This window comes from Camponotus vicinus, unplaced genomic scaffold, assembly GCF_025532165.1.
Source record: "Camponotus vicinus isolate PSW18456_S1 unplaced genomic scaffold, iyCamVici1.0 SCAF_5, whole genome shotgun sequence".
Taxonomy (NCBI): domain Eukaryota; kingdom Metazoa; phylum Arthropoda; class Insecta; order Hymenoptera; family Formicidae; genus Camponotus; species Camponotus vicinus.
The window spans coordinates 3,827,037-3,853,244 of record NW_028141977.1 but is presented as its reverse complement, the minus strand read 5'-3'; the positions used below and the strand labels follow the sequence as shown (position 1 = coordinate 3,853,244).

Below are 26,208 nucleotides of genomic sequence, written 5' to 3'. Positions count from 1 at the left end.
CAAGAATGCTATTCCTGTAGAAACTTTTTAAAATGTTCGTTCAGAATTTGAGAATCGTTTATATTATTGTTTAGAAAATAATGGAAACCATTTATTGTAATAAATGACAAATAAATTCTACTCCAAATTGTATTTTTTTATGTAAAGTTTTTTTGACACCTAAAACTTCCAAGTGCGATTTCTTGAAAAATATTCACTTAAATAAAAAAAAAGAAAGAGAGTTGTACAAAGAATCAAAAGATCTTTAAAATGATATATCACTTGACTATTGCCATTTAAGATTTTTGAAGAGGTAGCTATCCTAATAAAGAAAAGAAAAAAATTTCGTTGCATTTAAAGTACTTAAATCCCTCTCAAAAACAAAATTGATATCTCTTGGCATTTTTCGCAAAAAATAATCAATTGTGAAATAAGTGGAAAGTTTTAAAATGAACACCTGTATAACAAATGTAAAATTTTTTGTCTTAACATTCCCCAGTGTTATAATTTAAATACTACACACATACCCACGCGCGCGCGTGTGTGTGTGTGTGTTTTAAACCAGATATACAAAATTAATTATTAACTAGAGCATCGATATGAAAATATCAATTTGATTTGTATATATAATCTCTTCTTGTTGCATAAAATAAACATTAGAAAATATATTGTTTCTATATATTATATCACATTATATATTTTCACATTTAATATGTGTATATATATATACAGGGTGTTTCATTTTAATCGCCCCAGGCAAATATCTCGAAAAATATGGAAATTATGAAAAAATGTTTCGGACAAAAGTTGTATGGTTTCGAGGGGGCCATAAGATAGTAACATTGGTTTGACCTTGAACAGTCATTTGAAGGTCACATAAAGGTCACCTTAAATTTCTTAAATGGAATCTACTATTTGTCATTGCATATTCTTGTAGCTTATCTCGAGAGCTTTCCAAAACACTATAATTAAGTACCTTTTCGTTAAGTACTTTTTGAGTTATGAGGCTTGAAATAATTTCTTAATTTTACATAAACCGTAAAATATCTTGTAAAATATTCATTTTTCGATTATCTTATCTTAATACTTTTACGTACAAAATAATGAGAGGAATCAATTGGTGTAAAGAAAACACATAATTGTTTCGAAAAAAAAAATGTAATTGTTAATTGCAAATTACATTTTTTTTTTCGAAACAATTATGTGTTTTCTTTAGACCAATTGATTCCTCTCATTATTTTGTACGTAAAAGTATTAAGGTAAGATAATCGAAAAATGAATATTTTACAAGATATTTTACGGTTTATGTAAAATTAAGAAATTATTTCAAGCCTCATAACTCAAAAAGTACTTAACGAAAAGGTACTTAATTATAGTGTTTTGGAAAGCTCTCGAGATAAGCTACAAGAATATGCAATGACAAATAGTAGATTCCATTTAAGAAATTTAAGGTGACCTTTATGTGACCTTCAAATGACTGTTCAAGGTCAAACCAATGTTACTATCTTATGGCCCCCTCGAAACCATACAACTTTTGTCCGAAACATTTTTTCATAATTTCCATATTTTTCGAGATATTTGCCTGGGGCGATTAAAATGAAACACCCTGTATATATATATATATATATATATATATATATATATATATATATATATATATATATATATCACTTCATAAGTTTCAATTATCTTTACATTTATTCAATTTTCTCAAACATGCGTTCTAAAGCATGAAGAAGTTTTATTATCATATGACGTGCGTTTGCAAATTGTCATTTCGAATGCACACAGGTTAAATGAACTGACATATAAACGTACGCATCGGCATTTGAACGAATTTAACGGTTCAATTAATTTGCTCCCTCTATATATAACATAAACGCGTCTGTGTCGGGAAATACGTAAATATGTGCTCTATGACAAGAGTTATGCGTCTTTTTCGTAAAGAATATGAATCAATTTTCAAATCGACAAAAGAATTCTCTCAATTTTGCAAAATCGTATGCAATTATCATGATTCGCCATGTGCTAAAATTATAGAGATTTTATTTTATGAATTTTATTAGTGAGTCTTCCTCATTACCTTTACTCTTTTCTATCTAAGATGTTATATTTTCTGCTAGTTTTCAATTATTAATGTCTATAATTTTTCGAATTAATCTTGTCATTCTTAACGGCCAACGGAAACCAATAGGAGACGGTACCTGTGAAAAGTCTGACAAAAGTCGATGATGATAGGAATTGAAAGTTGAGATACATGAATTCTTTTTTATTATTTGGATTTGTTGAAGATGATCCTAAAAAAGGAAACACCGAAACGTTCAATGTTAAAGAAAATTTGTACATAATTTAATTGCGCTCACTTATTGCACTCGGTTCTTATTAACTCACTTCCTACTTAAATTTTTATCAGTTAATTTGAAATGTTAAATAATATTTAAAAATGCGAGATATTTAGCACATTTCTTACGCGAGTTACTTTGACAGTTACGATCGAAACCTATTATTTACTTTATTTCTTATTAGCTTAAGATTTTGACTAAAAAATCGATTAAGACACATTACAATCAATTTCTTTCTTTTTACATAATAAATAGTCTGTCTAATGTGTAATAATTCTCTATAGTATAATCGTTAAAAAGTTGCAAATTAATATTTACTTTTGATTATAAATCACATAATAACATAGATAGAAGACTTAGAGACTAACTAGAATTAAATTGCTCACTTTCAAGTTAATTCTATATCAAAAGCAGAAAGAATAAAAAACATTATGCACTGTTCTTTATGTAATTGAGAGAATCATATATACATGTCGTGTTAAGAAGACACGTATTTAATCCTGCGACATGCGTGACGTTAATTATAACGTTGCGCGTTACAATTTTCCGGTGATATTCAACGAAGTGACAATATATAATAGCAATCTGCAAATTATATAATTATTAAAAAATGATTGTCGTGAATAAATTCAAACGCAATATTCGGTATTAAAAATATTCTTGACATAATAATTTTTTTTTAAATCCTCAATGTTTTTATCCTCACAAGCATTTTTATTTCTTATTTTCAAAAGTGATGCTATCTTATCATCGATTTTTATTTAGCTAAGTGCGCGCGCATGTGTGTGAATTACATTAGAATATCTTTATGCATAAATCATGTGAAGAAAGAGAAAACAAAAAAATACGATTATTAAACGTCGTTTTTTCAAAAGATTCTTTCAATGTTTTATTTGACTATATCACAATTATTCAATTATAATCAAATTTCGCATATTGATTATCTAACGTATACACGAATCGCATAAATTGAAAAGCGCGATATAAATTATAAAAATTTAAATATGAAAAAAATTAACATTGACGCAACTGTTTGTCATAATCAATTATTTATAACGCATCTGTCATTCCATAAATGCTTTAAATTTTCATCAAAATGGAAATCTGTATCAATTATGATAAAAAAACATAGGAATTTTATAGTCTTACATTATTGTGATATTCACAATTTCATGAGATATAAAGATTATATTTAAAAAAAAATTCTTTTTTTTTATTTTTTATTCTTTTTTTAATTTAAATATTCAATATATTTTTTTTACTATTTTCCTTTTATATAATTCTTACAATTAGATCAAATCATCAAATCATATTACATGGAACAATACAATATTTCTCGACAGAGGATAACTAGCGTGATACTTTCGCAATCAAGTGGTTTATTCTAGGTCTGCTTACGAATCGCGTAATCGCTCCAATTATTTGAAACAAGAAAAATGTGGAGTATTATAACGGTTTTATGATTAGAACTCAATTATTGTCTCTTCCTCGTTTACCTGAATTAGCGTTATTTCGCGGTAACATACGGTAAAAGAGAGTTCCGTACGTTGGTTTCTTTAAATGCGTGCAACGAGACTATTACATAACGATTAATTTAATGCATCAATGTATAGCATTATTGTAACATAGCGTAATGATAAAATTGCACGGAAAAATTACGAAGAATAACAAGCCACACAGAACATGTTTTAAAGCAGAATGAAAATAAAATTATTAATTTATCATTTTAACCTTTAATATGTAAAGGAAATGCAAAAAATACGTATAGTTTTCGCAAGTAATATGAAACTAGAAAGATATATAATGTATTTTTTTAATTAAAATATTTGTAGTTACAAAATATAAATTTCTTTCGATTTTTAATTAAAAAAAATACAACACAATATTTCATAATTAAAATAGTTTAAGATGCGGTAAAACTTTAAATAATAAACAAACTCACATCAATATTAAAGAAATTATTGGAGTAATTCTTTTATTTCTTCTACCATCAGATACTCACTTGAATGCAAAACCGGTAATAATATCATAAAATAAACGATAAAATGAGTCTTGGAAAAACATATATTTAAATTTGTGCGCGATCAACTCATAAAAAATGCATCAACATAAATTAACGCAACATATTAAGACATTATTAGCATTCTATATTTTATGACAAAGTACAAATACACTGTGAAAAATATCAAATAATTGCGCTTATTCTGCGATTATTTATCGGATTTTTCCAATACGGAGTGTCATCGCTGTTATTTCATACGTTAATTTTATTTATAAATAATATAGACGTTATTTATATTATTGACGTTATCAAAATAAAATAAAAGATACATATCACCATACATGTTTTTATATAAGTATACTTTCAAGTTTCAAACTCCATATATTCTTTCCCGGGATAAATAGAGATAATAAAATGAAATAATGCTCTCTTTATCATATGATTATGGGTTTTAATGAATGAATTTCTTAAATGTATTGATTTTACACATACACATGTACAACTCGCGCAGCTTTCTCGAATGCAAAACAACATTACGACGCACACGGAATGAATAATATAGAGCACGAATAAAGAATCGCAATTCGATCGAACGTGATTGAAATTCACATCGAAGCTCTGTTAAAAAAAAAGTGAATGTAGCGATACAGAAGAAATAATTTAAAAACAATCTTTTACATTATATATTTTCCCTGCATATTTTTTCCTCTCATTTGTCTACCTACGATTAATTAATAATTCTTCCATAACATGATCAAATGCCAAATATTTGCTGCGATCAGATTGCATAGTTTTTCTCTAATTATTGGACGAATATTTGCCGGAGGAAAAAAACATGGATCGTGATAAAAGAATAAAATACATATTCGTTTCGATATCTTTTTTTTTTTTGACATTTACATCTTTCTACATTTTATACGCGTACGCATCCACAGTTGCGTGTCTTTCTCCGTGTATACGAAGAGATGAAGAAATGTAGATTTTCTTGTTGCCATAGCACATTTCAAGTCACTCTCTTCCTCTTTTTTTTAGCGAGGCAAGATGTAATCTGCGAACCTGGCTTTCTTAAGTAGGATTCGCTTGTACATGCACACCACATCCAATACAACTTAATCTTTCAGGATGCAAGGATTAAATACAAGACAATTTTTTCAATACATAATATAATTAAGATCATTCATTAAAATAAAAAATTAATTATATAGGTTAAATAAATAATTAATAATAAAACTAAAACATCTAAGATTTAATCGAAGTAAAATATAGAGGAAAAAGAGAGAGAAAGAGAGAGAGAATTATTTAAAAAGTATAAACGGAAGAAAGATTAAAAGATAAATCAACAAATCCCGATTTTGAATTTTTTACAAAAATAATTTTATTGCTCTATTTTATTCGATTTCTGTTTTACAAAATTGCAACATTATCATTAATATCGTTATATATAATATCAAAATGACGTAAACTGAATACATTCTGAAGATAATTGTTGCCAAAAAATCTCTGACATTAGGAAAAATAAATTTTGCGTACATATATTTAGAACTAATCGTATATTCAGACTTTTTAGTATCGATACGAATTCGAAGATTGCCGTTCGTGAGAACGTATGAGCCTCGAGAGAACGTTTTTGGAACCAAAGTGTTAACTTAATTTTCCATAAGCCCATATTTAGAACTTCAATAGTGCAAAGGTCTTCGAAAAAAATCCAATCACTCTTAAGAATTTCGGACTGTAAAAAGGAGGAGTTATTTAATGCGTTTTTTGGCCTCCACAGGATTTTCAGACAATTTTTTTTTTATGTATAATCATTAAGAATGTTAAAAATAACTATTAGATGAGAAAAAAATTCGATCCATAAGGTCAAAATTAATTATTAATTAATTATTAGTTTATTAATTATTAGGTATTTCACTATGATACCTGAACCCTTTTCATGACTAATAAGTAACTAATAAAATATTCTCATTATACTGCTCTGTCATCATATTAATATCATTTCAGATTATATATCATATATCACCTTCAAGATAATTTAGGTAAAATTACACATCATATATCATCTTCAAGGTAAAAAATAGCATAATAATTATATCTAGAATAGTCTAGATACCACAAAACACTTGCTATATATACTTAAAAATAAAGAAAATTTAGAAAAAACAAGATAAAAAAATATAATAAAATAAAAAATAAAAAATAATAAAACTTCAATAATGATCACAACCTTGACGTGATGTAGAAGCCTAAGTGTGTAGGCAACTAATAGAATCCTATATACAGTATAATAGAATCCTATGTACAGCCATCTATTTATTATTATGATTACCCATATATCAAGAATAAAAAATTAATTTTTTCATTATGAGCTATTTATCTTGAGGATGACACATGTTATAATTAAAAATGATATTAATAGCATCTGATAGCAGAGCAATATAATGAGCGAAAATATTTTATTAATCACTTATTAATTATGAAAAGGGTTTAAGTATCATACTGATATAACTAGACTAATAATTAATTTTGGATCGAATTTTTCTTCTCGTCTAATGATTATTTTTAATATTCCTAATGATCATACAATACAAAAAATTATTTTTTGAAAATCCTGTGGGAGTCAAAAACCGCGCCAAGTGACTCTCCTCCAACAAACAATTACGAGCATTATGCCACAACTTCTCGTATTTTTGCTTCAAGGAGTAAAAATTAGTTGTGTAAACCTCTCGCGAGGATCTTCAGGGATCCGGTCACAATTCTGTCGACCGTTCGTTAACAGGTTAAGATCCTCACTGAAAGAAGTCCCGGAGCTCGAGATATTGCTGCAGCCAGAGTAGGCAGAGCTGGCAGAGAGAGGAAGACACAAACTGAGAAGAGGATGCGTCAAAGAAGAGAAGGGATGAGGCTTGAATTGTGTAGACTTTAACTTCGCGTGCCTTCGGCCTGGACGGTCAGTGTGCGTGGAACGTAAGGCCGAAAACGCTCGTGACGAACTAGAGAGTTAATGAAATTAACATTAAATGAGGTGAATTCGTGTGATAAGAAAAATTTCGTCGAGTTATTATAAAATTAATTAATTTTATTCTTGTAATTTACGGGAAATCCTATTGCTATAATCAATTCGAATTAGTGGTAACGATGTGACAGATTCATTCCGTTTCGTTCTTATTTTGTACAAGCACTTATATTATCGCAACGCGCGATCGCAATATGGGCATATATTGTTTAAAGTGTGGTTAAAGGGTGATTATAGTGTGATTACAAGAGGTTACATTACATGGAATTTAAACAACTGCATGATAATTTAAAGTGTGCGCTGGAATTGTGAATATATATATATATATATAATTAAAATAATCATAATTTTATATATATATATATATATATATATATATATATATAAATTGATAAAATTTAAAAAAACCTATGCTAAAAAAACTCTAATTTCTATTCACATTAACAAAATTATTGTCTACAAATCTACAAAGTCTACAAGTAAAAAATCGCATCACATTTTCGTATCACATAATTCATCTTTCAATCATTATATTACAAATATTATAAATATTTTATATTTTTTACAATATATTCAGAGTGGACCATGCAATTGGAACAAGTTTTAGCACTTGTTCCATTGAAGATAGAAAAAAATGATACAGGTCAAAGTTGAAATTCTTTAAACATAAATAGTGATTATCTCGATGCTATAATGAATAACATTTTAAAACAGGTTACAAAATGTTTACCATATAATGATGGAATTCTTGAACCTCTTTTTAAATATATTTTATATTAAAGAATATGTCTCATTCAGAAATTTCAAAGCATATGCCTCATTAAATATTTCTTTTTTAAGCACCCCAATATTTTTATACATAGAATGTTCTGAAGAATCTATGTATGCAAGGAAATATATAATTTTATTAAAGGAAAAATTGAAATTGCAATTTTCGGGTGCATCATTGCACTTATGAAAAAAATGAATCAATAGTAAAATAAATATTCTCACACCATTCAATTTTTTGTCCATTTTTGGCCCATTTCTTTCTACCTGCAACAGAACAGGTACTGGAGATGGACACATACCAATTGTATGCGTGATCCATCTGTGTATTTCTCTTCCTATATTGTACAGAATATATATGACCCATATAATTATTAACAATTTAATATATCTCAAGAACTTATTATGAATTTATCTCAACAAGAACTTATTAATGTTCAACATGTTGATCGTTTATATGTAAACATTTGTTTATATATTTTAAGAATAAAATTATATTTAACTCGTGGCAACATTTCGAATTACTGTGATACACTTGTTCTTCTTTTACATTTCATTTTACATCATCTTTCTAATCTATTATTCAAATATTACTTTTCCTTTCTTATATTTCACATATAAATTAAACGACATAATGTTATTTTGTGTTTCACTATCATTTTCAATCAACCCCGATTTAATCAAATCATCTAATTTTGAACTTTAAATGCTTGTAACTTTTAAAAAGATAAAAACAAAATAGTGTTTTAGATAAAAATTGTTTGTTATCTAATACAGGAAATGATCGATTTTACATAAGTATTTAAAATTTTAAAGTTTATCCTTTGAGAACCGTGAAGAAATCGAGTTTGACATAGATTTAAAGGTTCCTGATATCTATAAAATTTGAAATCAAAATGATTAAAGTTAATAATATAGTCCTTGAAATATTAAACTGTTAACGCCACTTTCTATATATATTAATATAAATTTAAATATAATAACTTTAATTATTATATATATTATAAACATTTTTTTCCCAACCTTATCACACAAATTATTTTATAATGACGGTAAGATGTTAAGTATTTTCGTCCGAAGAAAAGGGACAAAATAGAATACACTTTGGCTTCTATTTTTGACATGACGACGACAGACGACATCGCTAATATTTTAATACTTTTATGTATTAAATTTATGTGCGAGTATTGATGACAATGAAAAGAAGAATTTAACCCCCAACAATTCGTCGAAAAGATTAAGTACACTTGGTATCGCGTAAATTACGATATATTAATCTGAGTTAAGACTGAGCATAAACTAACAATAAATGTGAACGATCACTAACGTGCATGAAAAAAAGCGTCAATTACTAATTTAAAAAAAAAATTTTTTAGATAATTTTTCATAAAACTTTGTATTGTGTAAAATAATTTTTGTTGCAAAATTATTAATTCTAAGTTAATGTTTCTTTTTTCACTGATATTCATTTGCTCGGTATGCATCCGAGCATTCGATATTTAATCACGGATGCTCTCGAAGAGAGATTCAATGAGAATAAGACGATCATGTTCAATAATTCGCATTCGGTATATCTATTACGAATCAACGATGCGGAAACGATTTTATGATATCTTGTACGTGCCTAGTCATCTTTTCATCATCAACAACACGATAAAAATCGGAACATAAAATTTTTTCTTACATAATATATATTTTAGAATAATATATATTTTAGAATGTTACATAATAAATATTTATTTAAAATTTCTTTAAAAATATTTCTCTCCTTTGAATAATTTTATTCGGAATCAATATTTTTGTGGATGATATTTTTCTCGCGAAAAGATAAATATATATATATTGTATATATAATCTTCCTTATTTTTGAATGTCTTCTTAAAAATATCTTTTTATATTTTTTTTTACAAGGAAAATTCCATCCGAAGAAAATATTAATCCCGAATCAAATTATTTAGAAGAAATAAATATTTTTTAAAGAAATTTTTTGGATAAATATTCATTATTAACATATTATATATATAAATTATTACATATTATATATATAAATGCGCATGATGCGTGCAAAATGTTACAAAATATAGTGAAAACAAGCGATCACGACTGCCGCTGATTCAATATTTTTATCGCCCTTTCCTACGATTCCCGATTCTATATTTAACACGTCTGAAACGCGAGGGAGATCATGAGCAGTAATGATGTGTAATAATGGCTCTAAAAGAATCGCACTTTTCGAGATACGTCAAAATCCGACTCGGAATCGTGATATAATCCTTCCATTGCGAATTATATACATTGAACGTTTTATGATACATTACTTCGTAATCGCCTTACTCATAACATTTTCATCATTTGACAACATCGCCTACGATAACGACTCGACTCTGTATTCGCATCCGAATATCCAAAGCATGCATATATAATCACGTAATATGTACGTATGTAATTATATTGGTTTTCGTTATCACGCGTTACATTTCTTTCCTATAATTAAAAACTGATAAATATCATTATCGACCTTTTATTCGTATCGAGTAAATATTCATCGTGAAATTGAAGACAAAGATGTGGAAGATGAGAAGGAGTAGTAATTGAATGACGTAATTTTATGTGTCATTATCAATTATAACATTAGTGAAGTGTCAGTCCAGTTTTTGTCTCTAGTTTTCTCGGTTTTTCCGCGTAAAATTATTATCTAATTACTTAAATATATCATTTTGCATTCTTTTTGCATCCGATACGATCTTTTACTATTAATTCTATTACAAATCTAGTTTTTTCGCATATATAAAAACATGCGATAATATTCGTATCATTGAAATTTATCGATTGAATACTAAAACAAAAAACAATACAAAAATAGCTAATATATACATATATTTAAATAAAATATATGACATTATAAAAGAAAATATGGAATGAAAAAGTCATAATTCCCAAAGTAATTTGATATACATAGTATATTAAATAAAAGCAATAGCATCATTGATAATAAAATTATCGAATAATACGAAGAAGATCTTTGACTTTCCTGATAATATGTTGATGTGTGTAAAGTTAAACTAGCGGTGAATCTATTTTCGTTAATAGATTTATACGAAACTCCTCTCTATATTTATTTTAAAAATAATACGAGCATCTATGGGTTATTTTCGAGACACAAGACACAAAATTGAATTCCTTTGAATTTCTCCTCAAATTAATTTGAATATAGAAAAAAATTTAAAGCAGATTCGAAAATCAGCGTCAAATATATATATATATATATATATATATATATATATAGGGTGAGTCAAAAGTATGTTTTAAAAATTTGTGAGCGTGTTCCTGGATAAAAAGGAAGAACAAATGTTCATATGAACATATGGTCGCAAATGCTTTGTTGTCGAGATAATGGACATAAATCAGCAGTATCAAATAATGCTTTATTTGAACGTTTACAATTTTGTTATTGTTGTTTGTTTTTTTTTGTTTTTTTTGTTCTTTTGTTTTTTTTTGTTTTATCTCGACAACAAAGCATTTGCGACCATATGTTCATATGAACATTTGTTCTTCCTTTTTATCCAGGAACACGCTCACAAATTTTTAAAACATACTTTTGACTCACCTTGTATATATATATATATATATATATATATATATATATATATATATATATATATATATATATATATATATATATATATATATATATATATAGTTATTATCAAAAATAATGTTTTTTATATATGAAGGAATTTTGTGTATAATAATTTTTTCAAAATATTATTTAATGAAGTATCAAAACATATCGGTAAATTAAAACAGTAATGCAATGTGTTCATGAATGTTTAATCATGCAATTACATTACAGTTTTCTTACCATAACACATGCAGATTTATGAGCGACATTATTGCGAATACTTTCTGGAATGTAATGCTCGAAGAAAAGGAGAGAATTAATGTACTGTTTTCATTAACTATATATATATATATATATATATATATATATATATATATATAATTTTAATTTAAGGCTTAGTTAGAAAGATACATGATGACAAAAATTGGAAATATGCAAAAAATAATGATCTCCCTCGACATTTTCGCTGAGAAAAAATCGTTTTTAAATTGGCCAGAGAATCTGCCTTTAAAATATCAAGCGTTAGTTTCGGGACACCCTGTATATATATATATATATATACTCCCTCGACATTTTCGCTGAGAAAAAATCGTTTTTAAATTGGCCAGAGAATCTGCCTTTAAAATATCAAGCGTTAGTTTCGGGACACCCTGTATATATATATATATATATACAGGGTGTCCCGAAACTAACGCTTGATATTTTAAAGGCAGATTCTCTGGCCAATTTAAAAACGATTTTTTCTCAGCGAAAATGTCGAGGGAGATCATTATTTTTTGCATATTTCCAATTTTTGTCATCATGTATCTTTCTAACTAAGCCTTAAATTAAAATTCTATTAAAGTAAACTCTACCTAAAATTAACTAAAGAATGTGACTTTATTAATATTTTATTCCCATAAGCCATAGTTTGCGAAAAACGCTTTATTTTCAATCGTTTATAACTCGAAAACTATTAGTGCCGCGACATTTTCGCTGAGGAAAAATCGTTTTTAAATTGGCCAGAGAATCTGCCTTTAAAATATCAAGCGTTAGTTTCGAGACACCCTGTATATATATATAGGATGTCCAATTTTTTTTAAGTTTTCGTTAAAATATCTCTTTATGTAAAATTAAGAAATTATCTCAAGCCTCATAACTCGAAAAGAACTTACTGAAAAGATACTTTATTATAGTATCTTGGAAAGTTTTCTCGAGGTACAAGAATATGTAATAAAAAGTACGTTGATGTTCTATTTAAATTAAGTTGATCTGATTTTGATAATCGAAGGTCGAACTGATAAGTCTAGTAAATAGATCTTTTAAAACACAACCTTACAACTTTTGTATGGAACATTTTTCACGAAAATGTGTATTTTTCCAAAAAAATATCTGATATAGTCGCTCTGTAACACTCTGTATATATATGATGGTCCACATTAACTCTTAACAACTCGATAGCTCAGAAAGTAATCTTTATCAAAAAATATTTCAAACAAAATTTGTAAGGTTCGGAGGGGCACATCTGATGGTGACATTAATTTGACTTCGGATAGTTGTTTGAAGGTTACATGAAAGTCACTTCTAATTTCTTAAATGGGAATCCTCATTTTTCATTGCATATTCTTATAACTTATTTCGCGAGAGCTTTTCAAAACATTATAATAGAATATTTTTTCATTAAGTACTTTTTGAGAGAGAGTGTGTGTGTTATGAGACTTGGAATAATTTCTCTCTCAATTTTATATAAACTATAAAATATCTCATAAAATATTCAGTTTTCGATTACCTCAATACTTTCATGCGTGTGTGCGTGCGCGCGTGTACATATACGTTTATGTAATTCTGGCTTAATTTCGAATAAATCCATTAATCTATTCTTATATGATTATAGATAGATTGTCGACAAATATCTTTACATTGATTGTCTATTGCTATTGACTTGATTATTAATATCGAAATTGAGTTTATCTTCTTAAAAGAAAATTTATTAAATCTTGTTTTTAAATTTTCTTTAATTTTATTAATTTAATAAACATAGTCTAAAATAAGCATGAAAAGCAAATCATTAGTTTATGAATGTATGTTTTAAGAGGATCAATAAAAAGGATCATTTAAAAAATAATACAAGCATAAATATGCATATCATCGTTTTAATTGCGTTTCAATCGCGAAGCGCATTAAATTATTTCCCATATCTTTTGGATGTGTTCACGATCTATTACAATAAATGCTGCAATCGTACCTGCACTCTTTTTTACAGGGCTACTCAAAGACTCGCATAAAAGAGATTTAATTCATTATTTAGCAATGGCGTTACATTTTTACAGAATAAAATGCTTATCAATTTTTTTCTATTGTTCAAAGATTAACATCATGAGAATTGCCGTTTGATTTCGCATAAAGATTGGCCGCAATCAATCAGAAACACTACATTAAAACATATCGTAAAACATTAAAACACTATATTAAAACATATCGTAAAACATTATTACACAGAAATATTAAAGTTCGAAAACTTGGCATTGAAATAATTAAAATCATCTCATATAATAAAAATAATAAAAAATAATAAAATAATAAAAAAAAGAAAAAACTACATCTTTCTTTATAAATAATATATTCTATATCTATTATTATATTATAATAATATAATTAATATATTTCTTTATAAATAATATATTAATGTCTATTACATATAGAGGAGGAAAAATCGATTTGAAACTGATCTGAAATTTTCTACATGAAATATTTGTCCAAATTACGATGAATTTATGTATATCTTCTGTAAATCGCACCTTAAAAGTTCTCGAAATATGCACCGTGTTTTCTGTTATTTATATAAAGATAATCTATAAAATACAGACAATTATCTAGATGGTATAATTGCTTCATTCCATCTTTGTACAGATTATAAAAAAAAAAAAAAAAAAAAATATATATATATATATATATATATATATATATAATATATCTAAGATTTAAAAAAGTGTTATCTTCTTCAAATTCTTTTAAGACAAAACTTAGAAGTGAATTTAATCCATATCGCAGGAAATATATAAAATTTTTAAATGTATGCTTTTACATCAATGTTTTTTCAGTTATAAATTTATCTTTCAGATAAAATTTATCAAATAACATACTTAAAAAAGTTTTGGTTTTTAGAAAATAAAATTTGTAAAAAATAATGTAAAAGAGCATATTTGTTTTTATATCTTAAATTATTCTTTTATATATGTGTATGTATATATATATATATATATATATATATATATATATATATATATATATATAAGTATTATTATCTTAAAATTATCTAGATAAAATATTTTATAATATAAATAAATTTAAAATAGGATCATCTTTTCTTCATTTCATTTTATAATACATTTATATATATTTTATCTTTATTTAAAGATTATAAGATTATTTAAACAAAAGAGTATTGTATATATTTAATTTAAAAAATATATATATAATTAAAATTTTGATGTTTGGTTTTTCCAAATTGTGGGAAAAAATAAAATATATCGCACACTGTTTTATCGTGTTAATAATATTTTATGTATCTAATTTTCCACAGCGTGGTTGAAAAATCTGTAAACATATATTCAACGTGCGCTAGTATATTTTCGATATCGCATAACATGTACCCTTAAATGTTCAATATTAGTGTACAATAATCAAAGAAATCCACAATAAAACACATGACCCCCAAAATGACGTCGTATATTATTATTGATGTAAATGGCGCAGGGTTAAATGACCATGAAAGAGAATCTGGATGGATGACACTGTATCACCTCGATTAAACGTTTACGAGGAGAGGCAGTCGCATAACCTACGTCGCATAAACGGAAGCGACGTTGTAGTTGCATACATATGCAAACATCGCGAAGGCCGTGGGAGAACAATGCCGCGGGGTCCTCGATCCGATTCAAGCCTTTTGTGCTTGAGCTTTATTAAGTCGGCATTATTATCGCCGAATAACTGAACGAAAAAATTATTAAAGTAAAAAATAGTAAAAAAAAATAAACAAAAATGTATTGAAGGAAATATAGAAAAACATAATTAAAATAGAATTAAATCTCTCTCTCTCTCTCCCTCATTTAAATTTTGAAAAGTAAGAAGAAAAAAATATCGTTACGTTTTCTATAAATTTAGCATTCTTGAAAACTCGTAATTAATGTGCAATAAAATACACATATATAAATTTTTTCTATTATTGTCTCAAAAATCTTGAAAATATTAGATTAGATCTAAAAAAAAATAGAATAATAATATATAGTAATATAGTATATTATGTAGTAGTAGTACCTGTAGTAATTTTTTATGTAAAATACACATAATATTGGGTAGATTGAAAAATATTCGAAGAAAATACAATTTTTTAGAGCGAAAAGAAAAAAATATTTTTTTTATAACGCTGTAAACAAACTGTTAAAATCTCAATACGAATGCTGTTTTTTTTTTAAACATGATTATACTTTAACTTTACATATTCTTCATTACTTTTAAATCTTATTGTAGAACAATAAGACTTAAAAATAACAAAAAATAAAAGGTCAACATTTTTTAATTTCTTTTAAATTTCTACGCAATTTTTTATATACAAAAAAGAAATGTTTCATAAATAGAATTCTTTTTTCTAAAAAAAACTATTATAAGAGAATAATTCTTTTATAATAAAATAGTATTTTTATAATATAATAAAATAGTTTTATATATATATATATATATATATATATATATATATATATATATATATACAGGGTGTCCCAGACCACCCGTACACCCCATTTAAAATGAAAATAAATGGCTTTTATCAAAAATCGCGAACAATTTTTAAGTAAATCGGGTACGCTCTATCAAATGTGCACAAAATAATGAGAGGAATCGATTGGTGTAAAGAAAACACATAATTGTTTCGAAGAAAAAATATGTAATTTGCAATTAACAATTACATATTTTTTCTTAAAAATAACTATGTTTTCTTTACATCAATTGATTCCTCTCATTATTTTACATAAAAGTATTAAGGTAAGATAATCGAAAAATGAATATTTTACAAGATATTTTACGGTTTATATAAAATTAAGAAATGATTTCAAGCCTTATAACTCAAAAAGTACTTGAGGTAAAAATATTTTATTATAGTGTTTTGGAAAGCTCTTGAAATAAGCTATAAGAATATGTAATAAAAAATGGGGAGTTCCATTTTAAAAAATCAACTTGACCTTCATATGACCTTGAGTACTTCATCCGAGGTCAAATTCTTATCATCATTAGGTACATTTTATTTAGTCCTACAACTTTGTTCCTTACATATTTTTCATTATAGTTGATCGTTTTCGAGATATTTTAGCGTTACGGGACTTTTTGAAAACCCTGTATATACATATATACAATATATATACACACAGGGTGTTTCCTCTAACTCTAGTAGTTAGAATATTTCTGTTTCCTTTGACGATATGACAAAGGTCAAAGGACAAAAATTGTTTGATTCAAAGGGATTAATATTCTGATAAACAAAAATTTTTTTTACAGCTACCCTTTACGAGATTTCAAAGTCATTAAAATTTTTTGTAAATGGGATGGCATATTTTCATTAATGCAGTGGTGTAGCTTATATAAAAACAAATTCAACCATAACCAATCGTTTTTTAATATGTATGTATATACAAATATAATAATTATTATTTAAATTAAATTGGACTTTTCAAAGACTTGGTTAATTTAATTTCACTATTCTTTAATTGTATTATATGTAACAATATCATATAATTGAAGTATAATAAAATTAAATCGATTAACTTTTTGAGAAATGTCACTATTAAAATAAAAATTTAACAGTTATCTACTCGGCATATAATAATATTACTGAAATATTGTAATGTTCAAAAACGGTACAGAAATATTTCGTCAACATTTCAATTGTAACTTTGCATTTGAAATATATTTAAAAAAACCTGCATTTTTTATAATATTGCACTTGTAATATTTCTGAAATCTTTTAGGAAGATAAAAAAGAGAAAACATACATCCTAAAGAAAGTTTCATATTTCTATGTTCTGTAATATTGTATATACTTCTTCGTATTGCCGCTACACGGCGCTACATCAAACTTAACTGACTCGTATTCAATTTTTTATCATGAAATATATATAAAGGACTAACATAAGATCCAAAGTATATTTCTTCTTTGTAGTCAGTTTAATTTCTGATAAACTGACTTTAAAATAATTTATTATTATTATTTTAATAATCTGAATATATATCCATTATTATTTTAATAATCTGAATCCGTTATTCGGATTCAGAATATTAAACAAATTATTTGAAATTAAACGGATAGATGGAAAATAGCCCATTTATTGCATATATTAAAATATTCTTCTTACGAGTGTATTTATATATTTTTTTAAGTTTCAAAAATATTCATCTATCACATACGAGAGACTAATACTTCGATAATATTATCGAAATATTACTGAAATCTTTCAGTAAGATTGCATTTGAAATAATTACATTGAAACATTGCAGAAATATTGCAGAAATAATCATGATATTTTTGTAATATTGCTAATATTTTAAATAGAATATATATATATATATATATATATATATATATATATATATATTGCAATGTTTCAAAAATATTACACACCGAGTGAGTCATATAGATGACATTAAATTGATTGAAAATTAATTTATAATCCATAAAATCGACTTCTAAGTCGACTTATTAGCTGACTAATAGCCGACTATAGTCGAGTCATTTGTCGGCTATTCATTAGTCGACTATAAGTTGACATAAATTCAATCTGACTTTGAAGTTGACTTCTTCTGCCGACTGACAGTCAACTAACAGTTGACTTGGTGTTGTTTGGCTTTGTTCAAATTTTTACAAATCTGTTATTTTGAATGCGATTTTCGCTATTTTCCCATCAGATCAGCTTGAAATTAACGTTTGATAATCATTTAACACATCAAAAAATTAAGAAAACATGCATAAAGAAGGTTCCATCGCTACAGCCAAAATCAGGTGTTTTACCCATCGTCTTTTATCTAAAAATTTTTCTGTATCTCCAATATTTCTCGATATATTTGCTTAGAGCAATTAAAATTGCACACTGTGTGTGTGTGTGTGTGTGTGTGTATGTGTGTATAGAGAAAGGGAGGAGAGAGAGAAAGGGAGAAGCAAGGGGAAAAAACATATTTTAAGACTTTTGCAACTTAATTTCAGTAAGAGACAATGGCCACCAGATCGGAAGATCCATACCCGGAGATTACTGAGTCCGGAGGAAAGGAAAGAGAAAGAGGGTGAGGCATGATTGTATCTTTAATATCTAATGCTTATTCTAATATCTAATACTTCAACATTTTTTTTGTAATTTTAGAAAAACTATCGGATTTGGCAGATTATTACTAAAGTTCTTAGCCGTTTATTGGCGATCCTTTGTCGTGATAATATGGCCATTAATTCTGATCCCGATACTGACATTCGAGAATGAAAAGGTATGTTTATTAATTTATAACTCGCGTTTAATTAAAGATAAACAGAGCGTATATGTACGCAATATTATAAAAAAAAAAAGAATTGCATGTGCAAATTATTACTTTAATTTGTTAGAACCGAGAGAATCTCAAAAGATTTAAAGTATCATTCTCCCTTTTTCCGGAGGCAGCCTCTAGCGATGAAATGTTTATATGTTGTTGCGTTGATGGCGATGTTCTGGGTGACTGAAGTTTTACCATTGCCCGTTACGGGCATGATCCCGGTGGTCCTGTATCCACTGATGGGCATCATGTCCACCAATGAGACCTGCCTGTGCTATATGAACGATACCACGATGATGTTTCTGGGCAGTTTGGTAATTGCAGTGGTCATCGAGAACTCCGGTTTGCACATGCGAGTAGCGCTACTCATCATCAAGACTGTCGGTTGTAGTCATCGAAGGTATTTTTCGTTAATTAAATCATGCGGAAACTGTTTGGTTTCTCAAGCTCATTCGTGAATCCCGTAAAATTCATTTCTCGAATATTGAGTCCTCAAAAATATTGTAGAATGTGTCGTTTTCGTTATTTTGATTTAGTAACGAGTACGCGGGAAAGTATAATACGAAATTATTTTTAATAATTCTAGAAATAATACTTATTCACTTATTTTTTCTTGATTTAAAATTTCAAAATAAAATTTAATTTTTTAATAAATAAAGATTCTTAATTAAATAAAACAATTAATTAATTTTAAATAAATTCTCAGGCTAACATTGGGCCTGTTTTTCGTGACAATGTTTATCTCGATGTGGATCTCGAATACCGCTGCCACAGCTATGATGATACCCATAATAGAAACGGTTCTAATAGAACTTGAAGCGGTAAGTTTTCATTTTCTTTTAATGAAACGCAAAAGAGAATAATTTCATAAATTCACTTCAGCAAGGACTCGGGAATATGTTCATCCAAAGAGAGAATGCAGTCGAGGAAGACGCGGAAACGTAAACAATCGTATATTCATCTCTTTTCTTTTTCTTCATCTCTCTCATTTTCTAAATATATTTGATTTCTGAATATTAATATCAAAAATATTCAAAAATAAAACTCCTCACAATCATATATATTTCATTCGAGCGCAAATTTTTTTTAGAAATAAAAGACCGACGCACAGCACCATGGTGTATTATCTCGTCGCGGCTTATGCATCCAGTCTAGGTGGCATCGGTACCATTGTTGGCAGCGGCACCAATTTAACTTTGAAAGGCTTTCTGGAGAAGTACGTACATCGAAAATCAAACAAGTGTGCAATTTACAGCGTATCTTAAAATATTTATATTACACACTAATGTGTACACTAAAAAAAAAGAGAAAATATTATATATATATATATATATACAGGGTGTCCCAGACCACCCATACACCCCTTTTAAAATGAAAATAAATAGCTTTTATCAAAAATCGCGAACAATTTTTAAGTAAATCGGGTACGCTCTATCAAATGGTGATATTTTCAACTTTTGATTCCGACCGGAAATACGCCATCCGGATCAGAAGTTGAATTTTTTTAGATGAACATGGTACTTTTTATTACAGATTCGAATTGTACGTGAAAAAATAAGAAACTTTTGTATCAAACGTTTTTTCTGAAAGGGCCTCTGTCAATCTTAAAATTGACCTTGAAAGTAACTGTGATGAAATAATGAACTTCAAATGTTCCTGTGACGCAACTAATGACAAGGATGTGTGTAAAAACGTTTGATACAATTCTTATTTTTTCACGTACAATTCGAATCTGTAATAAAAAGTACCATGTTCCCCTAAAAAAATTCAACTTTTGATTTCCGGATGGCGTATTTCCGGTCGGAACCAAAAGTTGAAAATATCACCATTTGATAGAGCGTACCCGATTTATTTAAAAATTGTTCGCGATTTTTGATAAAAGCCATTTGTTTTCATTTTAAAAAAGGTGTATGGGTGATCTGAGACACCCTGTATATATATATATATATATATATATATATATATAAAATATTCTCTTTCTTTTTAGTGTATATATATACATATATCCCCTAAAAAAAACCTTATAAAAGTAAAAAAATACGCTAAGTACATAAAAAAAATCAAAAAATCTAAAAGAGTGATAAAAATAAAATATTTAAAAACCAATTTGAGACCAATACTATTAGCTAAGTACAATAAATTATGTGATATTAATTCGTAATCGATACTAAATGAGTTAAGATTACTTTAATTCCTAAAGCATTTTTTATATGATGTATATAATTTAAAAAAGTTTTACACAAATTCTAAATTGCATAAATGACCTTCAGGTCGAAGTAAGATATGAAAACTTGGCGTGCCCCGTATTTAAATCATATAGTTTAAAACAGGAAAAAGCTAGATTTTTGATGGGCCCAATGTAAAATTTAAAATTACACTACGGACCGCGCACGCGCGTAGCTAAATTTCGAACTTACATATATATCTTGTCTCCTCTGTATTACCTGGAAATCATCACATAGAGATTAGACAAAGTGAAATCTCTTTTTTTATGAGTTTTTTCATTTTCTCTGCAAGTAAAGTTTAATTGTTGTAAGTCGGATTGAAAAGCTTCGCAGGTCGTTTCTGATCCACAGGCTGCCTGTTGCACATTCGTAGTCTGAAGCTTATTTTATAAAAATGTAAATTGTACTTACTAAATGAAAGGATTAACATATATATATTGTATATATGTAGATTGTATAATCAAATTTTTTATTTTATTCAAGATATATAAACGACGGAGCGGGAGGGGAGGCACGGCAAGTTTTCATATCTTACTTCGACCTGAAGGTCATTTATGCGATTTAGAATTTGTGTAAAACTTTTTTAAATTATATACATCATATAAAAAATGCTTTAGGAATTAAAGTAATCTTAACTCATTTAGTATCGATTACGAATTAATATCACATAATTTATTGTACTTGGCTAATAGTATTGATCTCATATCGGTTTTTAAATATTTTATTTTTATCACTCTTTTAGATTTTTTGATTTTTTTTATGTACTTGGCGTATTTTTTTACCTTTATAAGGTTTTTTAGGGGATCTCACTGTTTCTTGTAAAAAATATTATTTCTACAGAAAATATATGTTAGATTTTTTAAAGATATTTTTTTATATACTTAACGTATTTTATTTTACCGTTATAAGGTTGTTTCTAGAGGCATATCACCACCTTTTTGTAAAAATTTATATTATTTCTGCAAGAAATATATATGCATTTTTAAAAATCTTTACTAAGGGTAAGTCGTATTTTACAAGGTTTCATTTTCTAGATATTAGAGTTCACTCCCAAGGGGTGGTTTTTGAATATTGTTATAATACGATAAATTAGTCTCCTTAGAAGTCTTATCTAACGGCACAGTTTTTATATTTTTGTGATACCGTTTTCGAGATAGATTAGATTTTACCCCCAAGAGGTTTTTGAAAATTGTTATGCGATAAATTAATCTCTCACACGTATACACACACATATACACATATCACACGTATGCACACACATGTACATAAATGGTTTTGTTTCTTAAAGCATTTTTGCACACTAAAGCGAATAATCATATATGCGCGGTATGAATGCAGCTTGAGGGACAAAATCGCTTTGAATGTATGCGTGCGAAGATACGTTCATGAGTCTGAACCTTATTATGAAGGAAAATGAAAAATGTCACAATTCTGACATGCGATTATCATTTCTCGGGATGACTGCACCGATTTTATTCAAACTGGTCACAATCGAAAGCTTGTATTCACATTATATAAGAAAAATGTCGTTAGATTTTTAATTACGGCTTTAGTTTCTGAAATATTTTAATCGAAAGTTTATTTGACGTCAATTTGATGTAAAATTCCGGATCAATAAGCTACTTGGTAGCGCCGCGTCGAAAACAGTGACTCTCAATGCTCGGATCCAATTTTTTATCAGTTTTTTATGTACTTGGCGTCACGACGCTACCGCGTCGCTTGATATATATATATTAATATAAGAGTTAAATGTTTCCTTTTTCTGTCGAATTTTCACTCTATCTCTTTTAAAATTTAAATGTCTCTGAGGAAAATGTAAGATTTGCTTTCGTTTTTTTTCAGACGTTTTCCCAACAGCCCCGGCATAAATTTCGCTGCCTGGATGTTATACTCAGTACCACCCATGCTGTTAATGAGCTTCCTCACGTGGCTGTGGCTGCAAGTGATGTACATGGGTCTCTTTAGGCCAAAGAGCAAGGATGCCCGCGCTATAGACATTGGTCAGCAGGGTGAGCGTGTCGCGACGAGGGTCATCGAGAAGAGATACAAGGAACTCGGATCGATTACATGGCATGAATCCTCAGTGGGTATTTTATTTATTCTCGTGGTGCTCCTATGGTTCTTCAGGAGCCCCGGATTCATGCCAGGCTGGGCTGCTTATATCACGAATTTGTGAGTATTTATCGTATTTATAGTACGAAATATGACGTACGAATACGTCAAATTAAACTTTATTATGCGTTATGTACATAATTGAAATATAAAAGAATAAAAATATAATTTCATATTATTTTAATTATTGTTTAATTAATAATGTGTATATTATGTCTAAATAAACATAATATATATTATTTAGACATAATACACACACACATACACACACACACACACACACACACACACACACATATACAGGATGTCCGATTCCTGAGTGACCAAACGAAAAGTAGTAGTAGATTGGATCAAATTGAGAAGAAAAGTTCTCTACTATTTTGCAAAATTCGCAATAATTATTAAGAAATAAGCAAAAATGTTTCGGCGCATGAGAAGCGGTAGATCGCTCGCAGTGTCCGATTAATGAGTGATCAAACGAAAAGTGGTGGTAGATTGGGTCAAACTGGAAAGACGAGTCCTCTACCATTTTGCAAAATTCGCAATAATTATTAAGTTATAGGCAAAAATGTCTCAGCGCATGAGAAGCGATCTGTCTACCGCTTCTTATACTCTGAGACATTTTTGCCTATAACTTAATAATTATTGCGAATTTTGCAATATGGTAGAGAACTTTTCTTTTCAGTTTGACCCAATCTATCACCACTTTTCGTTTGATCACTTAATAATCACACACTACAAGCGGTTCACCGCTTCTCATCTACCGAGACATTTTTGCTTATTTTTTAATAATTATTGCGAATTTTGCAAAATGGTAGAGCGCTTTTCTTCTCAGTTTGACCCAATCTACTACTACTTTTCGTTTGGTCACTTATGAATCGGACACCCTGTATATGCATATTGTATACATCATATATAAAAAAAATTATATATGCTATATATAACCTAATTATTTTATAATTAATAATTTCAGTAAGTATATATATATATATATATATATATATATATATATATATTATTATTATTATATCATAATATTATAATATTATTATATAATTGAAAAATCATAAAATAATTGAAAATTTTTTTGTTATTTTTTCTCGCATTTCTCAAAGTAAAAAAAAGATTTATAATTTCAAAGATCAAAGATTTGTAATTTTACAATTTTAGCTTTAGAGAAACCTTACAAATGTAATAAAAATAATAAAAATATAATAATAAAAAGGAAAGATAATAAATTAGTAAAGAAATACTAAATAACTGCAACTTCTGCAAAATTTGTAGACCTGTCAAGGATTCAACAGCGGCCATGTGCGTGACGATATTGTTCTTCATCATTCCATCAAAGCTCGACTTTCTGCATGCGTTTGACAAAAATCCACACAAACGGCCCACGAAACCGTCTCCTGGCCTGATAACATGGAAGATGATCAACCAAAAAATGCACTGGAGCCTGATATTTGTACTAGGCGGTGGATTCGCCATCTCCGCAGGTAGTACTACATCGGGTTTATCAGCGATGCTTGGTCAGTCCTTAATTGGTTTGCAGAAGATCAATAAATTGGCGATATTGCTGATCGTCTGCTTCTTTGCTGAGAATGTGACGGAATTGACAGCTAACGTGGCTGTCGCGAATATTATACTGCCAGTATTAGCAGAAATGGTGAGTCAAACAAAGTCAGCAATAGAAAAATATTTCGTAAATAATCAATATCTTCTATGTTATAAAAAAAAAATTATATCAGAGTTAACCAGAAAAGTCCAGTTAATAGAAAAAACCATGGTAAACTTCGGTTTTTATTGTTCTGGACTTTATCCAATGAAATAAACTGACAAAAACTATAGAAATAATTAATAATATATATGATATTAACCAGTTCACTGGTACACCCGAAAACAACGTTTTGTGCCAAAATTGGTGAGAGCAAATAAATTCGTATTTTACATGAAAGTTTATCTATAAGTTTATCTATAATTTTTTGCGTCGTTGGTAACGAATCAAGGGTCGAAATTTCAAAATTCAAAATGGCAAATCCAATATGGCGGACTAATTTTATTTCATTATGGAGAAGATTCGATATGTTCGCGTTTTTCGAGTCTCTTATGATGAATCTATAGACAAAATTGCAAAATTTAAACTGGCAGTTCCAATACGGTGGTTTCTAGTGATTAACTTTGATATTCCATTATGGAAATATATCACACTCGGTACGTTTTTTGGTCGCAGATAACGGATTAGTTCAAGACATTCAAACTTGAACATATCGAATTTGAATCTTCTCTAATGGAATAACAAATATAATAATAGAATAACAAAATTAATTCACCATACTAAATCCGCCATTTTGAATTTTAAAATTTCGATCCCAAATTTGTCATCAGCGACCCGAAAAATGTGGGTGTATCAAGTTTCATGCAAATCCATTGGAAAATTGGTAAAGTTATTCATAGTGGATATATATGGGCCATTACCAATTGTGGCACTTTTTTTTTTGCCATATATGGGCCATTACTAGTGAACTGGTTAAAATATATTTAAATAATTTTTAAAAAATTTCTAATTAATGTCAATTATAATTAATATTTTTTGCTTTAATTAATAA

The 26,208-nt window shown here is 27.9% G+C and overlaps 2 protein-coding genes across 8 annotated transcripts in view; one reads left to right on the top strand and one right to left on the bottom strand.

Annotated features, from left to right (window-relative positions):
- The window catches only part of Pig-s (phosphatidylinositol glycan anchor biosynthesis class S), a 47,582-nt gene that overhangs the window by 15,330 nt on the left and 6,044 nt on the right, over positions 1-26,208 (bottom strand). The window lies entirely within an intron of this gene.
- The window catches only part of LOC145971998 (protein I'm not dead yet-like), a 33,224-nt gene that overhangs the window by 3,885 nt on the left and 3,131 nt on the right, over positions 1-26,208 (top strand). The window contains exons 1-9 of one of the 7 annotated variants that reach the window (XM_083100155.1): positions 6,826-7,563; positions 18,955-19,031; positions 19,109-19,226; positions 19,397-19,668; positions 19,975-20,089; positions 20,151-20,209; positions 20,359-20,484; positions 23,336-23,665; positions 24,890-25,268. In XM_083100155.1, coding sequence (XP_082956281.1) covers positions 18,964-19,031; positions 19,109-19,226; positions 19,397-19,668; positions 19,975-20,089; positions 20,151-20,209; positions 20,359-20,484; positions 23,336-23,665; positions 24,890-25,268 — 1,467 coding nt within the window. In that variant the 5' untranslated portion in view covers positions 6,826-7,563; positions 18,955-18,963. Of the gene's footprint in view, positions 1-6,825; positions 7,645-18,954; positions 19,032-19,108; positions 19,227-19,392; positions 19,669-19,974; positions 20,090-20,150; positions 20,210-20,358; positions 20,485-23,335; positions 23,666-24,889; positions 25,269-26,208 lie in introns of those variants that run through there. The other 6 variants (XM_083100153.1, XM_083100152.1, XM_083100150.1 and 3 more) reach the window with 6 other exon arrangements.